Source organism: Etheostoma spectabile, chromosome 7 (assembly GCF_008692095.1).
Source record: "Etheostoma spectabile isolate EspeVRDwgs_2016 chromosome 7, UIUC_Espe_1.0, whole genome shotgun sequence".
Classification (NCBI taxonomy): Eukaryota; Metazoa; Chordata; class Actinopteri; order Perciformes; family Percidae; genus Etheostoma; species Etheostoma spectabile.
In genome coordinates, this window is record NC_045739.1 from 16,196,739 (window position 1) to 16,215,864 (window position 19,126).

A 19,126-nucleotide genomic window follows, 5' to 3' on the forward strand; every position below is an offset into this window, starting at 1 on the left:
TCACCCAGTAAGAGCGTTTGGCCCATGTTGGCTGAGTCCTGCAGCAGCGCGGGGTTTGAATCTGACCTGCTGTCCTTTGCTGTGTGTCATCCCCCATCGCTCTCCCCCTTTCCAGTCTATGTGCTATCACTATAATAAAGGGAAAAAAGCGATACAAAATTCTTACAGCGTACATTGATGTTAAAATGTACGTATACAGGTTGGCAGGATGGTCTGAAATGTTTTGCACGGTCTTTCGCAGTACGCTTTGTTGGTAAATGTAAGATATTTGAGTCACACACGTCTCGTCTTTAAATCAGAAATTAATTAGACCCGTTCTTCTCCCTCCCGCTTGGTAAGTGTCTCTCACAGTGCAAGGGGACTGCTGGGTTTGTCGCAAGTAATGAAAATGCAATAGGGGGCCCAGGCTGTCAATCAATATCTTCCAGTCACACGGGCCCCTGGTTTGTAAGCAACCGCGTACCCTGCCTACCGATAGTTACGCATCTGCGGTGCACTGTTGTCAATTAGGTGGCGTATGTGGGCACACCAAGACAAATTCCTGTTAACTGCACTACTGAAATTGCTATAAATAATAAATAATGAAGGTAACGATGCCTGACTTACAATTAGCTGTTTCAGTGTCAGGGTTCTAAAATAGAACACAATTGAATAGAATGGAGCCATTGATAATGTTATTAGTTAACACCTAAGCTTTTCCTGCTATGACAAGTGAAAATCCCTGTGAGCATATTAAGGTCCTGTTTACACGTACAGTACATGGTTATTTTGACAACATTACTCTCAGTCAGAGAATGAACTTCTCAATCACATTTTATGGTGATTAAGGTGATGAAACCGTTTTGCTTGAATAGCCCAAAGAAACTCAAAAACAATTGTTCACAAATCACGCCTGACACAGGTCTATTGAAAGCTACTGTTTTAGCGTCAAAAATATATTCCTCACTCAGTGGAAAGTTTCCAATACCGGTCAAAACCCTGGGCTTAGTTCCTTCCTGTGAGAGAAATCCTTAGAGTTTCAAGGAAAAGTGATTCAAAGCCACAAACAGCATATGAGGGGATGGATGAAGGCCGCCAGTTGGATGGAGAAAAAAAAAGAAAAAACGAATTAGGTAGAGAGCAAACCTGGTTGGGAGATGTCTGGAGATTTTTGTGTGTTGCAGAATCAATTCATCCCTGTTTACTTGTTCTCCTCCTCTTCCTCCTACCAGCCCTGGGCGTTGACGAGACACCCTACGCCTACGCAGGAAAAGCACAACACCAACTACCCAGAAACCAACTGATTTCCTTTGCTCTATCCCTCAACTCTCATCTTCCATCCCTCTCTCTTATTTCTCCCAGATGTTTCTCTGCCCATTTTCACCCTGCAGCCCTCCTTCCATGTTATTCTCTCTGAATTCATCCGTCTCCCTCGTCTTTCATATTGCTGTCATACCCTGCCTCTTCTCCCTTCTTTCCTTCATCTCTCATGCTCTGCTGTCTGCACTCTCTCGCTCTCCTGTCTTCTCCTGTTTTCTGCTTTGTCCCCTCTCCTATTATCAATGATCTAATTTTTTTCCAATTTTTTATCCTTTCTGTTTTCTCTGTCACCGTCTATAGGCCCATACACATGGTGTGCAAACAGCGATCTAGCCGGTTCATGTAGATAGCAATAAATGCATCTGTCATCCAAGCTTTAGCCATAGCCCTAGCACTTTTTTTTAACCTAAAAAGAGGAACAACGTTCCAGCTGTATGTATTCTGAGTCATCTCATGTCATTCTCTGATGGATTGGTTTTAGACATGGGTCTTAGCAGTTGTGATAAAGTTGTCCTAAATTACAGACACATTCAGAATTTTGATGGAGACAAAATTCCAACTCAGACATTGGTGGATGTGCAATCTAGGACCACCGTCTTTGCCTCTTCCTCCCACTCGCTCTTTGTACCTTTCTACCTCCATTTTTCCTTTCTTTATTTCCACTCTCTCTCTCTCACACTCTCTCTCTCTCTCTCTCTCTCTCTCTCTCTGGGAGTTTGGAAAACACTCTGTCTCTCTCATGAAAGAAAAGTGTTGCTTCACTCCCCCAGCTCTCTTTTGATTCGAAATAAAAGGCAATGTGAAACATCCCCCAGACACACACACTGACATTCATAGCATCTATCCTCTCCTACAACCTACTCAATGGCTCGAAGACTGAAGCAATTCAGCAGTATGAAGGGGCAGAAAAACAGGGAGGCAGAGAGGAAGTGAAAGAGAGAGGGGAAATTACTCTAGAGTAATGGGAAAGGTAAGAAAGAATTAAATGAATGTGTGCGCGTGTGTGTGCGTGCGTGTGTGTGTGCGTGTGTGTGCATGTGAGACAGGGAACAAATTAGTTTGGTGACAGTAAAAAAGAGTGAGGGGTTTATAACATTTGACTGCCTGTCTGTGTGTGTGTGTGTGTGTGTGTGTGTGTGTGTGTGTGTGTGTGTGTGTGTGTGTGTGTGTGTGTGTGTGTGTGTGTGTGTGTGTGTGTGTGTGTGTGTAAAAGACTACAACAGGCAGAGAGCGAAGGAGGAGGAAGCTCTCCAAGGAGGCAGAGTGTGTGTTTTCATGTTGTTCAGCTCAACACAACAACAGAGAAAAAAACAGAGTGGATCAAAAAGGAAGTCAATATGGGACATGAACAAAGACACACAGACAGTCAGTTTTAGTTTACCGGGCTGGAGTTGAGGCTACACCAAGACACAACACACACACACACACACACATAAACACACTATACGCCTATCCATTAAATCAGTAACATAGAGATAAAAGAATAAAATGCTTTTTTGTTGCCTCTAGTTTAGCAATTTTGTTTCAAATTCAAGCATTGAACTGTAAATACAAAATTATAAAATACATACATCTGTTTTCAAAATTCACGATAGTATTATTTATGCTCTTAAACATGTATTATATTCTACCTAGTTCCTGTAAAAGCAACATTGCTCAGCTTGGTTTCTCTATTTCATGGGCCAACATGTTAACCTGCAGCAGGATAACTACTAAGTGTTTAAAAGCATTCTACTAAAGATCCTCAATGTTTCTACTGAATGACCTGTTGATTGGCAAGCTCTCACGTGCTAATTGGACTCTTAACTACTGTTTTATAAGAGCAGGTGCACGGGAAAGGTCAATCAGTTAAACCAATAGCATGTAGAAAGGAACTTAGAGGTGGCTAACTAGAGTGATCAAGGACATTTTAAGTTAGATGTGGATGATGTCTATTCATTTTAGGGCATTTACAATTCTTTGGGAATGCGAAAAATTCGTTATCAAATTAGGTCCCTCTTCAGTCTTGCATAAAATACGCATGAGTTAATTATTGGGTTTATTCTTTACTTGCTTAAAACAAACGTAAATGAATATACTAAAACAATTTATAATAAACATGTTTAACGTTTTTATATTCTTGCCAAATCGTCAGATCGTCAATTATCACCGTCAGGTGCACGCAGAATACACAGCATGTAGATTAATTCACGTAATGTGGAACCACACCCCCCACCCCAAAGCAAAGATACCAGTATGCCCAGGTCAGATGCCTGAGGTTACATACACAGCTATAAAAGAAAATGTGCAAAACATATCTTTACAATGTTTAAATGGCATTATTACTGTTTTTCAGAAAGTAATGGAGGTGAAAGCAATGGAAACACCACATTCATTACTGTAGTATTTAGAGATGATGCAGACATCCAATGTGATGAAGAAAACTTGCAGCTTGATGTTGGAGAGAGACAGGATTAGTCACACTATTCTATGTTACTGTTTTGTACCTTTAGTTTTTTTTCCAGTAATTCCATAAATTACAAGAGACAAAATAGTTTATTGAAGCAAACTGCTGATTTTCATTCCTTTTTGTTAATATACCAATTTAAAAATTGGTATATTGTAAAATCTATATCTTTTCTTTAAAGAAACTATTTAGTAGTGTGAAGTCACTCAAATTGTTCTAACTGTGAAGATGAGAAAGTTTGTATTTTCTGTATTGGTGTTAGTGGTTTTACTCAGTGTGTTCTGAGTGACCGTGTGTGTGAGGATTGCACTGAGCCTGTTTTGAAACAGGTGTTAAGAGTTGTGTTGCTTAAAATGAGTTTGTCAGGTGATGTAAACTGGCTTCAGTTGTGCCCAGTGTTGTTTAGAAATCGAAATTCAATTTCACAGCATAAGAGATGTTTTTCAGTTGTATAACCGGTTGTGACCTGTTGCTTTTTGGGGACGTGTTTCTTCAGTGTTTGTATGGTGTATTAGAGAAGTGTTTAAAATGTTTTAGTCATCCGAGAGGAGCTCGGAGTAGAGCCGCTGCTCCTTCGCGTCGAAAGGAGCCAGTTGAGGTGGTTCGGGCATCTGGTAAGGATGCCTCCTGGGCGCCTCCCTAGGGAGGTGTTCCAGGCACGTCCAGCTGGGAGGAGGCCTTGGGGAAGACCCAGGACTAGGTGGAGAGATTATATCTCCAACCTGGCCTGGGAACGCCTCGGGATCCCCCAGTCCGAGCTGGTTGATGTGGCTCGGGAAAGGGAAGTTTAGGGTCCCCTACTGGAGCTGCAGCCCCCGCGACCCAATACCGGATAAAGCGGATGAAGATGGATGGATGGATGGATTAAAATGTTTTAACCCTAACCCTAACCTATTTTTGTAATAATAAAATAGTTTAACAAAGTCTTAATTACCGGCACTACTGTCTGTTTGAAATAAGGGGGGGGGGGGGTCTGCTGTACCGAACTCACGCCAAACCGTGATTCCAAAACCGGGGTAGAATCTGCGTACCATTACAACCCTGGTATACCGTCATCACTACCACAAACAAACACACTTCAACTCTTACTTGTGTTTCTTTGTGTGACAGAAAAAAAAACATTAAATTCAAGCCCTTCCACCCAGAAAGAACCCCTTTTTCACAGCAGTACAAATACATGCACACTCCCGCACTACAGCACACTACTCACCAGTATAATCTTCACGGCAGATGCAGGTGTACCCTCCTTCTCTGCGGGCGCAAACCCCTCCGTTCAGGCAGGGGTTGGAGTAACACAGGTTGATCTCCGTCTCGCAGTAATCACCCGTGAAGCCAACTGGGCAGCGGCAGCGTAGGCCTGCGATAGGGTGGATGGGCCGGAACAAGATGGAGGGCGAGGAAATGAAGGGGGCAGAGCTGTTGAAGCGCAGCACTGAGATGCACTTCATGTAGTTCTGGCATGGCTCACGCAGACACACGTTGTCGTCAAACGGGAGAACCTGGAGTCGTGGGAGAGGAAAGGTGTTGTAAGTCATTGTGAAGAATGTTTTTGCTGCGTTAACATGTAAAGAGTAGGTTACTGTTGTAAGTTTTGCAGATTGGGTCCCAATTCACATCTGTTCTGACTTGTAATAGTAGTAAAAGCACAAGTGCAACTACCAACATTAATGTTGTATTTGTTGTGCAAAACAAGTGGCCCATATGAGTGATTATCATGAATAACCTTACCCATACATGCATAATTTTAGTGTGGTAGCTGGTTAAGTGGATGTAGATTTAACACATTTATTTACAAGGCAGTTCAATCCATAACAACACATTTTATTTCATAAACGTATTAATTTTTAAGGCTTAATCTGAAAAGTAACTTGTACTGTATACACCTTTACATTCTATGTAAATTCAATACGTGCGAAAATGTTTTTAGATGCCAGAGAGAAAGTATAAACTAACGCTAAGCGATACCAGAGCCCTGAAATTGCAGCACCTAACTTGCAGCCTTAGCTACTTAATTGTATCGATTACACCTGTGCACCTGACACATTAGTCTTCTTTTTGATGAAGTGTTCCAAATTTGACTTCCAAGTTACGTTACCTATTTAACAGTGACTGTTTAGCTTATAACATGGATAGAAATGTTTCACTTTTTTAGAGAGAAACTGGTAGACTGTGGATACCGAAGACAACTGCAATAAGTTCAATGGCTAGCTAGCTAGAATGTTGACATGCGAATGCTTTGTATGCTAGCATGCTAGCGTTATGGTTGTCGCGCCTTAGTCGGGCTGTCTAACGTTACGTGGTATCATGCTAATGATAAATCATCGAAGTAGCGCTATGCTAACCTCGCTAACAAACGGACAGTTCTCCATCACGGATAACTCCATTTTTTTGTTTCGTTTTTTACTTTTTGAATATCTCTAAATATCATATTCTTACTGTCAATTGACTTAAGCCGCCATCATTCAGATGAAAGAAGATTCTGGTTGATTAAAAAATATTGACGGCTCGTCATTTTAGGTGGATGGTGGTATTTTTTGCCCTGGGTCACTCCTCTCAGGCTGCTCCGCCTCCTCTGATTGGTGTAGGCGTGGTAAAATCATTTATTTTCCAGAAGAATTGTTACTGTTTGCTGTTAAGGTCACTGGATCAGATTAAGATATGTTAACAATATTGTGTCTTCTTAGACAATAAGAGGAAATAGATTCAGTGTGTAGGCTATAAAAGAAAGTTGTTAACATTCAGCCTTAAACTATGTAGCTATTGACACATCTTTTCTCCTTTGGGTTTTACTACTTCTTTCTATTGAAATATCTTTTTCTCTATCTCTTTCGCTCATGCATGTACAGAGATGCTCTGAGAGAGCCTATAGGCTTGTTTGTAAATGATGTGCCTGCTGTGTCCAGGTGTGTGTTATTTCATGCCTGAGAGCCTTTAGTGGTCATATCATCCTGCTTGCTTGATAAAGCCATATGCCTGAGCTGACTTGGCATCTGTATTGTATTATTATCAGTTCACAAAATGTGTCCAATTACATTTGCTTTGCATGTCATATTACATGTAATCAGAATTCCAGCTGCTGCATGTGAGTGACTTTTTTCATAGAATGTTCATTGGAAAAATATATGTGGTCATTGTGTCTTAAGATATATATATATATATATACACCAACACTAAGAATTTAAAACTTGTGATTCTTATATGTGTATTTGTAACTAACCTCCATCTGTGTCAGTGAGGTTAGCCTGGGCCTGTTCAGGTACAGTTGTTCCTCCAGGGTCTCAGAGGGGAAGAAGAGTCCGCCGGGCAACGCAGCAGAGAAGCTGACGTTCAGGATCCCTCCCGGCGCAGCGTCCAGATCTGGCTGGATATTGAAGATGAAAACATCCTCGACAGGCACAGAGAGCACTGCCGACACGCCTTCCAGGAAGTTACCCAGCAGTGGTGACAGGAAGTGCTCCTGGGACATGTTCTGGAGGCGGACAGTGACACTGCTGCCCAGCATGTCCTCTGTGATGATGAGGACGCGGAGAACACACTGGGCTGAAATGCTGTGGACGCCATCTGAAGAATTAAAGGAGAGAATGGAGGAAAACATTTTAGGTAAAAGAATAGACTGTATGTGCTCATTCATGAGGTGTATAGAAGATGGACAAAAGGGTTAGTAGGTGAAGGAGATAGAGAAAGATAGAGAGGTTTGGAAAGACAACTAACAATAAGAAGGAGATAGATGAAGGGGGAGGCATGAGGGAGGAGGGTCAAAGGGTAAAGTGATAAAGAGCAGCGAGACAGAGGTAAAGAGACCGCAATAAATGAATGGGAGCCAGAGATGAAGGATTACAAATGCAAAGCGAAAAGATGAGGAGTTTGATTTAAATTATGTAAGAATTGATCTGCTGTGAATGAAGTTTCCAGTTTCAAATGTGTTTTTTCTTCAACCACCCTCAAACCTGTGTAAGTTCCCTAATCATAATCTGAGTTGTGTTTTACTGCTTTTACGTAACAGTTTTCTTACATTTTTATACGGCAAGCAGGTTAAAAAAATGCCCCCGATTTGTTATACTTTGAGGTGAACTGTCACATTTTTTTATGTCCCTAACCAACCCTGTTTACAAAACACTTTTGTACACTGCCATATAAGTTTTGGAGGCAACACATTTGCTATTTTCTTTTTCCATTCCAGGAAGTGTGATATTCTTCAGACGTCATAGGGAGCAGGTTGGTGGGGATGGTTGGACTTTGACACCGGGTTTCCAGTTGTGGAAAGATGGTGTTTTTAATGGTTTTGGTTAAATATTTAAACAGTCAGTGTTTACAATCTAGTAATGTTTAAAACACTTTATTTTTGTAAGCTTTACCAAGTGCTTTAAGACTTACAAAATATATACATTTAATTTCAATTAATTAATTAATTAATTACTATAGTTAAAATGTGATTTTATTTAGCCATACTTAAACCATTACAATATGTGTCACATAGCCAGCGGTATTTGTTTTGTATCTATATATTTAGCTAAACATACAGCTAATCATCCTTCATGATAGATTTGTGATAAACCGTAAGATGGTATGGTAATAAAGCCACATCACCGTTGTTAGCACGCATATTGCAATTCTTTAATTTCATGTTCCAGTAAGAAAGAGAACACTGAAATCTGGAAGTCAGAGCCAGGAAGTGGCTTTCAAGCCTTGTGCATGTGATTCAACAATCCACACAGAGACAGAGAAATAGAGAGGTATCACTGAGTGCTCTCATGCAGAGAACATCATGTCCCCCGTCTCCTCACATTCAGCTTCAGTTACAAATTCAACACAGCGTTCCTTTTCTCTGCAACCCGTCACTACTATAAAATGAGTTCATAGGCATCACAGCAGGTCACAACCCTCACAAACAAACTGTTTCAACAACAGACCGAGACACGTTTCATCTACACTGGATGCAAACACAGTCAAGCACTGGGCTGTATTGTATATAGTGAAGCAATTTGGTGGGAAAGGCTGGCTAATGAGCTACAAAAGAATACAAATGCACATGGCCAAACCGCCGTGAGGAGGCAATTTTCTTCTGTGGCACTGAGGCACTGTGAAGGTGAAACAGGGTGAACGATAAGACAGAGAGTGAAAGAGTAAGAATGCAATGCATCAATGCAAAAAAGGGCATGGCAAGTGGTGGAAAGAAAGAATGAGTGAGAAATAAGGAACGAAAGCAATGAATGGAGGGTGAGGGGTAAAAGAGACAGAGGGAGGTTGCTGACACAGGGAGGCGACGGAGGGTGAAGGAGGTTTACTAGAAACTGGAATGGCTGAAGAGATGATGGAGAGAAAGAGAATGAGGGTCTTTAACCAGGGATTAACGAAAAAGCAAGAATCACGATAAATATGGAAACCCGCAATCAATAATAGTTTATTAGACTTAGAATAATGGTTTGATTATTAATGTTCTTTTCTTTCCCTTTGCTAATAGTGTCGTACAATTTGAGAGGTTATTGAATTGATGACATTGTAAATGTATCAAATTTAGAGTTAGACTACAGTGTCAGTCAGTTGAACACAATCATTTATAATTTGTAACTTATTTGCGTTTGACAGAAATTGTCAAACAGACAGAAAGGAAGAAAGGAGTGAAGGAAAGTAAAAAGGCATAAACGGAAAGAGAGGCAAAATAAGAATAATTCATTTGGTAATAATTATTACAGTAAATGTTAGAGAGGGAAGAACAGAAAAAAGTCTCAAGACAACGAGCGAGATGTAGACAGAGAAAAGAGAAAGAGGTAGGGGTGGAGAGATGGGGGTTGGGTGGCAGCTGGTTTGATTACTGGATTATGAGGAGCCTCACTCCCCACTGACCTCTGATACACACACACACATACACACACACACACTAAAGTCCAGAGCCCTTTGTAATAAATGAACAGACAGAGAATGGAAGGGACAGAAGAGGAAAAACTCACACAGAAAATCATCAGGGAACATTTTAATGGAATAATTTGTGGAAGTAGATGGATGAAAAAACAGACAGACAGATGTCTGACTTTAAAATAACATACAGTATTAGGTGAAGTAATAAATGTCACCTCGTCTTCTGGGGCTAAAAACCAGCTTTATTATCAGCCCTCTGGATCACGATGCAAAGACGCAGCAGTAATTGACGCTTATCTCCCATTGTCATTAAAATAAGACAGGGATCTATGAAAAGACCTGGGATAATCTGCTGGAGTAGGATCCAATCACACACACACACACACACACACACACACATAGACACACACAACCATCAGAAATGCACATGTTCACACTAATTCTGTACACATACAAAAATATATCCATCATTGACACAGAGCAATCTCTGGCCCCTGACTCTAACTTTAACCATCACGTTTACATGCCTAACATCAACCCTTTCCCTACTAACCTAAATCTGACTAACATTTAAAGAGTAGCCAGACATTTTGGGACATATGCTTATTTGCTTTCTTGTCGACAGTTAGGTACGGATGATAAACCACTTACTCAACGCTTTATTTCAATTGCTGGAAGATTGTGCTGCACCAAGGTTATTTATTCTCTTGTTGACACACTTTTTGTGAGCAATTGCAATGTTGGCCTCTTGCAGATTGTGTGCGCTTGACTGTTTTCTGATAAGAAAAAAAATACAACAATTTCCTCTGCCAGGCACACTGAACATTTCTCAGAGTCTCACAGGCTCCCGAGAATCCCATTTGGTGGCCCACAGGGGAACAGGGGACAACAGTTTTCAAAAATAGTTGACAACTCAACAAAACGTGTAACAGGCTAACATGAAAATGGTACTCTTGAATATCACTGCTCCCTGACAGTTTTTAACTTTCCCTTATCAGCTTTCAGAGGTAAGCAGCCATTACATTCTGACAGTTAACCTGGTATACACACACACGCACACACACACACACACACACACACACACACACACACACACACACACACACACACACACAGTAAAATATCGTAATTTGGTTTCCCTTTCTTTCTGATTTGGCCAACCTGCATCAGCACAGGGCTCTTTACTCATCCCTCATGTATGAAGCCAATTGGAGGTTTGAAATAAAAAAGAAAAACAACCATTCAAGCTAAATGGCCATTTCAGCCATTAGAACCACCAAACTCTGTCCACTCAGCGTAGGTCAGGTCAATGATTCATTCACTTCCTACATAATATGCTTGTTCTGCTAAAATTACATAAGTCTTACTAATAAGTCTGCAGAAACATGAAGGCCATTTTCCAAAACAAGTTAAGTTTGAACTTCTTTTGTAACAATTGAGGATTGTCATTACAGCATGGGAATCTCACTTAAATCTGGTATAAGCCTAATTATAATGTTCCCTGCTGTGTTAAAAAGCGCATCTTTTTTCCAGACGCTCAATAAGGAAAGGGTGCTTTCAGTAAAAGTAGTTGAGTGTTGCAGGGATTCCTTACTTCAGCTCAAGTTTGAAACTTTAAAGCCCCACTTAAACAAAGTTATTGTGCTAGATACACAAGGAATATCATTTTGAAATGTAACCTTTACTGTACTTGTATCAGATTCCCCTATGTTACTAAAAAAACATCCACCTAAAGAATAATTTCCCACAAAAAGTGAGACAATAGCAGCTACAAAAATTGTCCACTAACAGACATGAAACTGTCTCTCATTTGGCCCTCAGGCAACATTTTGATCGAAACATGGTAAATTAATACAGTAATAGTAACCACACATGCATCCTTGTATTTTATAAACAATTATTCAAATGATGCATTAATTGACGAAATTATGATATAGTTATTGATTAAATGTATACCCTGACTGAGCCATTTAGGTCGTAAACTGAAAATGCTAGACCTTTCAGAAATAAAGTTAAGCTGTATGTAAAAGCCAATACTGACGCGCGATAAAGAGAGAGAATCCAGTGTGTACAAGGACATGAGTCACTTACTATACCTTAAATTCCTGCCAAAACTTATGGGATTCTCAGGTTTCAATCATTTTCTCAGACAATATATCACATTACTGAAATTTAAAGACACGGAGCTGTTGTGATTTACTTTTGAATCCTGGTGAGAGGTGAGTAAGGGCGATCTTGTCTATAACTTCCCAATAAGCCAGGAAGTCATAACTAATGCATCACCCTTTTTCAAGGCACTCTGCATGTATCAAAACAATAAAACATTAATAACCTCCAAACTCAAAACCCTACAAATGGAAGGTTATTTTCGCGTCTTTAGCACCACGGGAAAACAAAGCATTTTGTAAATAGCAACTCCGAAACGCTTCTGCAAGCTTTCTTTGCTCCTGTGGGCTTGGAGCCAACATTTTTCCCTTCATGTGTCCGCACTTCAAAGAGGGAGGAGAGCTCGGGGCTGGCGTGCACGAAGCCTCTAAGAATAAACACACTGATCCGGAATCATCAGCAATGTCCCATGGATGTGTTCATATCAATACACCATGAGAGAGAGGCTGGCCTCTGATCAGTGCTGCGCCTCTAAGATGCTTTGTGGGTACCCGGTCCCCAGCGTTTCAAAGGGTTGAAGGAGTTCAGTGCTATCTCCCTGTGCCAGGTAGCCTGACTAATAGCACACTCAAAGCTTCTTGAATGTCAGAGTATCCCGAGCTAGCCTCCTGGAAAATCCAGACGGAAATAGTCTGCAAAGTAGTGTACAATGGAAGCTCACAGCTGGAGCTGAAAACAGCCTCAGAAACATTATTTAAAGCTGCAATACAGGGCAGGAGGATGGGTCACATGGCAGAGTCCTGGCATTTTCCTTTGAGGGAGAAAGCAAGAAAGTCACCGCAACCAAAGGTTTGCAGATACTGCTCAGGTGGTTTGTGAGGATGTAAGAACAAGTTCTATCCAAGCCAATCAAGCCTCATAATTTTGTCTAAAAAACTCAGAAGTCAAAGATGCTTTGAAATCAAAGGGGAGCTGCTTAAAAACACACATTTGTGGTTTCGTAGTTACATTATTAAGCTTTTAAGACAATAATGTAGGAAGCTGCTTGGTGTCCTGCTCAGGGACCCATCAGCTACCCATGACATGACTATCGATAGGCACACAAGCTTTGTCCTAATTTGCAGATTTTAAAAATGACTAAATTAAGTATTTTTAAAAAGGCTCTAAGAAATGCTTGATTTTTGAATGTGCGATCATAGTAACCTTTTGTACTACAATGAGAAAGGAGCTGCACACAGGTGGAGAAAATTAAAACACACTGAAAATGTTGGTGCGACAGTTTGATGGAGTTAAAAAAAGCATTCAATCTTAGAAAAGCATTGAGCTTTCTATTGTGAAGTTTGATTGGCAGTGGCCTTCTGTAGTTGCAGTTTGATTGACGTCTGTGTGTAGTCCAAACTGTAGCCTTTTGGTTACATTTAGTATGGAATATGCAATAGGGGACACACTGAAGAACAAATCTGGGGTTTCAGGACGGTCTTTCACATCAACTATAAAACATGTTTGAGATGCAGACTTAGAAAAAGTTGTTCACCAGACATCAGACTTGAGGCCTCAGAGGAGGTACAGCTCGCTGTAAAAGAAAACGCAACTTGTTCTTTATTAAATTCTGTACAGCATTAAAAAAAAATCTCCTGTATTTAAATTCAAATTCCTCCCACTGTTACTGTGGGAGGAAAACCTTGAATATCTATTGAGTAAATGTTGCATGAATTAATCGAAGTTCATATCTCACCAGTAGGCATTTTTGTCCACTTAAAACATGTTAAGAATAGGAATTAAGTGTTCTCCATTTTTCTTTTATTATTCATTACAGCTCTGGGTAGCTCAGTCTGTAAAGGCTAACACTGCCGAGGTAAGAGGTTCATATCCCTAAATGGTTCAGTCATTCACACATGGCATTGACACTGGTGTGACTAAAAGTCTAATTCAAACTGTATGCACTCTTGGTGATATAAGGAGTTGGGTTTAAAAGGAAAAAAAGCCCGAAAGGGGAGATATATTACAATCTGCATGCAAAAGCCCAAAACAGTAAAATTGGATTTAGACTGGACAAAAGCCATATGCTGCTACCCTGAAACACTAAACACCGTCATGGTGCCTTCAACCCATTAGGTTGCAGACCATGTATCCACAAACATGGCTTTAAATCCCATTTCACACTGTGTTGTCACATCCCTTTGTTTGGCCTTTTCCTGCCTCAGTGTTCGCCGTCCTCGAAAAAGCCCTGATGAAATATGTGAGAAGGTTGAATTTTAAAAGTGCTGTGTGATTACAAAAGTGTGAGGAGTTTTATTTTACGAGCTGTGTTAGTTGGCTGCAGGTCAGGAAAATAAAACACTGCCTTTTTTAAACCCATAAACTGTTTGAGCTTGTTAACAGAGCGCACAGAGGACCGTATGGTGTACAGTCACCTGAAAATAATGACTGAGGGCAAGAGTTAAAGTATGAACACCCAAAATGGCACTTCATACCAATAAGTACATACGTGAATAAATGGATTGCTGTAAAGAGAGGCAGGCCATACATTAAAGCATGTGAATTAACACAAGCGCTAACAATATTGTGTACGCATCACAAAGCGCACACACACACACACACACACACACACACACACACACACACAACACAACACACACACAACACAACACACACACCACACACCACACACTCTCTCTCAGGCGGGCTTGACCGCTGATTTCTGCGCTCTGTTTGTTTTTTAAAGCTTTTTACCCCTGAGGTCTGGGCACTCATTGTTCTCAGTGCAAAGTAGAACAGAGTAAAAATCAACAACCCACACACACACACACACACACACACACACACACACAGCAACCCCAGCAACATAATGGTTTAACCACCCTTTTACAACAGAAGCACTAATCCTTTACGTTAAACCAGATACACTTAACTTGCACACACACTGAAAACATGAAGCCCTTTCGCATGCAGAGGCTAAATTTTCACCCATATCACATTTATTCACACCCGCATGTCTATTGTATGGATAATAACACAAATCTACACTCTGACCTCTCTGACATACAGATGTGACCACTGTTCGCAGCTGTCTGCAGCAGCAGCCGTCCTCCTATATCTTACATTTGTCTCTGTTAATATTATTGTGCTGCTGCATTTAGTCTTTTCGCTCAAATCTACAACCACAAAGATATTATGTTTGTGTGGGAAAAAAAAGCACAACCATACATTTTTACTTATTTTTCATTCATAAAGAAACACTTTTTGTCCACAGGCGGACATGGCTCGACCCTATCTGCTGTTGTTGAGTTAAATAATTTGGTATTTTGGAGCATTAAATTGTGGGTTATTGTAAATCATTGCAGTCTCTCCAGCACCTGAGGCAGGTTGGGTCTGTAGCAGCTTTCATCACTTCCTCTGTCGCCTGAAAAGATTACAAATTTAAATTTCTCTTGTGGGGCAGTGTAATAGTGCAGCAGTAATGATTAGCTCAGTAGGATACGTGCAGAAAAAGGGACTCATGTGATGCTTACTTGTGTGTGCTAATCACTCAAACACTTTCAAAGAGAATGCACATGACTGAATAATGTTTCAATGACAATAATTACTGTTCACAACTTACTTTGTAGATAGATGGAAATTGTGGAAACCATGCTGAAAACGGCAAAGCTTTCACAGCACAACTTACACAACTTTGGTAGCAGTTCCATAACAGAAGAGGATTTGAGTACATTGCCAGGTGTTTATATCTCATCTGTCTGTCTGTGGACAGATTTAGTCTTTGATTTTTCTTGCACTACACAGTTCATCCCATCTCATTTAAAATGTGGTGATGGTGATTATGATGCACCACTTGATCAAAGCTGATAGAGTCACGTGTCAAATAAATTCGGACCCACCTGAACAGCATACTCTTGCTTTTTTACTGTTGCAAAGTATTTTTTCCAACAGACTCATCCAATCTAGCCCTGGTGTCTCCAGCTAAAATGCAGCACAGAGGCTGCTGGATTACTGTCCGGCTTCTTCCTCTGAAGTGATCTTGTTTGTTTGTAATCATGGTAATGTTGTGAAGCTAATGCGGTAATGATTTATTGATGACACAATGCTAAACATAGCATGGAAGTTTCAGTCTGTTGATGAGCTTTCCTTATTTTTCTTACATTGTGCCTCTCAGTCCTTCCTGGTGGCTGATTTGGACTAAACAATTGTTTATTGAGCCTCAGACCAGCACAAACAAATCATTAAAATGCTATTCATGAACACTTATATTTCCATTTGCCATTCGGCATTTGGCACTTTGATGCCTGAAAGGTTAGGAGAGCTGGCCTTTGGGTAATAAACACTGTTTGAAAGTGAAATACTTGAAGTTTTAATGTATTTTGTATATTTTTAAATGACTTTAAAGAGATAGTTACTAGCATGCTAAATATACGTTTTGTTTGCAGATGAGGTCTTGCTGGGTTTTGATCAAATGTCCTCAGTCCCCAGGCTGGTTTGATAATGATTAAAGATAAAGACTAAACTGCAAATCTCTAAACAGGGGAAATTAGATTATTATGCTCTCAACTCCCTGAAAACACATGTCAAAATATTCACTCATGGCAGCCCAACATGCCTGAATTTTAACTGTCACAGCATTCTCTTATGTACAATATTGCCTAATGTATCACTATTTCCCAGTAGTCATCCTGCCACTCACACCACATTGTTATTCTTGGTAGGAGAAGGACCAAATGGGCTGTATTTGTACAGGGCAGCTCCCAGATGGGGATGTGCACAGCTGTGTTACTGCAGAGTAACTTGGCATTTACTAAGAGACCTGAGAGCATATCTAACAAATCATGTATATATGAAACAGCTAGAAAACAGACACCTTATCAGTATCCTATATTTAACTGTCACTCTAAGTCCTCTTTGTGAGAGAAAAACCACATTAATAAATCCTTAATACTGTACATTTGCATAACATAACAGAACATTAAGCCTAGGAAACAGCCCACTTTCCTTCTAACACAAGCCTTGAGTTGGCAAGCACTTAACTATGTGACAGTGTTATAGTGTCAGACAGACATCCCCTTAACCCATCCACTACCTAATATCTCTGGCCTTCAGTGACCTAAAAACCTCTGCAGAAAATCAGATTAATGTCCCTACACAGAAAGCTTTAAACAGACTGGGTTTCTGTCAGAAACACTGGTTACACTATATAAAACATTACAAAGTCATACAACCCCCTTGACAAATACTGGACAAAACCTGTTGAGGTCAGAGGTTTGGTCTCAGTGTCAGTGTCACGGTCACAGGACACTATGAATCCAGTTGTGAAACCTTCCATCTGGCTCTTTGTGTCAAACTGTGTCAAACTCCACAATGTTCTCTGCCCGACCTGAACCCTTTAGCTCCTGGCGGGTGGTAGCGGTAGTGTGCCCCTGACAGGCCAAAGATGTAGAGCGTACATCTAATGGATTCTAATGGGCTGGTAAAAGTTTCTTTACATTGTGGTTGACCAGAATGCACTGTATACGGAGGTCATCGTGGTTGCTAAAAGAGCTGTAGTAAGTGTTGTGTGCTCATGATGCTGTGGGTTTGAGCCTGTTACACATTTGTAACATGCTGTTTTTCTTTATCCTCTGTTAAGATCTTGTAAGTTTAAGGTCAATATGTATGGTGTAGCAACACCAGCGTAGCGTTAAATGATTTTGAGGAGTAGAAGCAGTAGTATGGGTCAGGTTATCCTAGAAAAGAACTGTTACAAAAGGCCTCACTCCAAGGCAGAGTGAAAAGCTGGTTGACACAGGGAGATGAGCAAGACGTGGTAATTGTTTGAAGATTGGGAGAACGGCGCACATTACTGGAAAGCATTCATAGTGTTGCATTTTGTTATACACATAAAAACTAACATCAAAAAGTTGAGCAAAGAATGAAACAAGAGTGATAGAGTTCAAATTCTGCAAACTTTCTCACCTCACATACAATGTCAATATTTATGTACTGTCCTGTAAAATGTATGTATGAACTATTTGTATTATTACCACATATTAAAAGACTGAAGTTATCGCTCTATGTGCTCTCACACACACACACACACACACACACACACACACACACACACACACACACACACAGCATGTCAAAAGGGCTATTATATAAAAACACTTTTTTTATAGTAAGACTAAGCCTGTGGGGCTATCTGGGGGGTTCAGGGGGCAAACCATGTTTTCATTGCAACATAATATAAAAACTAGTTAATGAAATTTAATGAAGTGCTTGTTGTCTTTTCTTTTCCTATGTCTTTGTTTTGAAATGCATTCTTATCTTTCTTTACTGCAGACAATACGTACATGTAATCTAACACACACTATACTCTTGCCTCATTTTACCTCCATGCTTGTAAAATTGAGTAAAAAACACATTATCTAAAATGAGAATAATTCAAAGCATTATGGTTGACCTTTCTCAGCTGAACCACATTTAAATTAATTAGCTGTCTTACACATAATTACATAAATACATACACACACACACACACACACACACACACATATAAATACATACATAATACTGTACACACAGCATCAGCATACTCACACATAATGTGTACGGTTCCTTAACATCAGTGCAATGACCTATATGCACTGTAAGTGTATTCATGGTGCACTGACCCGAGTCACAGTTAGCATATAGTTGCCTCAACAATTTCAACATATAGTAACCCAGTGTCTAAAAATATTACATAAATACATTTCAACACCATCTAAACAACAAAGAATACCAGGACCCTGAAAGTCAAGCAGCTAACTGCAATTCAGCCATTGTTAATTTTATTATTTACCTCTGGGCTTTTCCTAATGTGACATATGAATTTGTCCGCTGTTAAAAAAGGGCCAATTTAACAAAGTCTTTCTATCACGTTGACACTCAGACTCGGTTTCAACCTTCATCTACCCAGGGAAGTCTAGTTAGGCACATGCTTTCTTTTCCAGCAAAGTCCTTTCCTCATCCAAACTGCTACACACATTCACAACTGGGAGTTTGCCAGTTGCCCCAGTCTTTGTTTGTGGTTGCTTTGCTCAAGGGCACCTTGAGCAGATGCTGTTTGGGGTGCCAAGCTAAAATGAGCTTTTTTTGCATTACTTGCCTCTTCCAACTGACCCTAAAGCCAGTTCCATGTGTGTAGTGCAAATGTGTGTGTCTGTGTGAGCTTAAACTGCTAGTAACACAAGCATGGATGCAGTGTTTAATCTCATAAATTTAAATGCCACAGATATGGGAATTATCCTGAGAATCACTAGTCTGGAGCCAACTGTCGCAGAGAAAAAGGGGAAGAGAGAGAAGAAAGTGTGAAAGTAAGTTAGAAATAAAATAAGAAGAAAGAAAGACATAAAGCAGTGTCGTCCCAGCTCTCTCTGGCATGCATAGATATTATTCATTGAAAAGGCA

The 19,126-nt window shown here is 40.2% G+C and overlaps 1 protein-coding gene across 1 annotated transcript in view; it reads right to left on the minus strand.

Moving 5' to 3' along the window:
- celsr3 (cadherin, EGF LAG seven-pass G-type receptor 3) overlaps positions 1 to 19,126 on the minus strand; it is a 95,040-nt gene that overhangs the window by 66,087 nt on the left and 9,827 nt on the right. Inside the window, 2 exon segments of the mRNA XM_032520957.1 lie at positions 4,956 to 5,244; positions 6,963 to 7,306. Of these exon segments, the coding sequence (XP_032376848.1) occupies positions 4,956 to 5,244; positions 6,963 to 7,306 (633 nt within the window).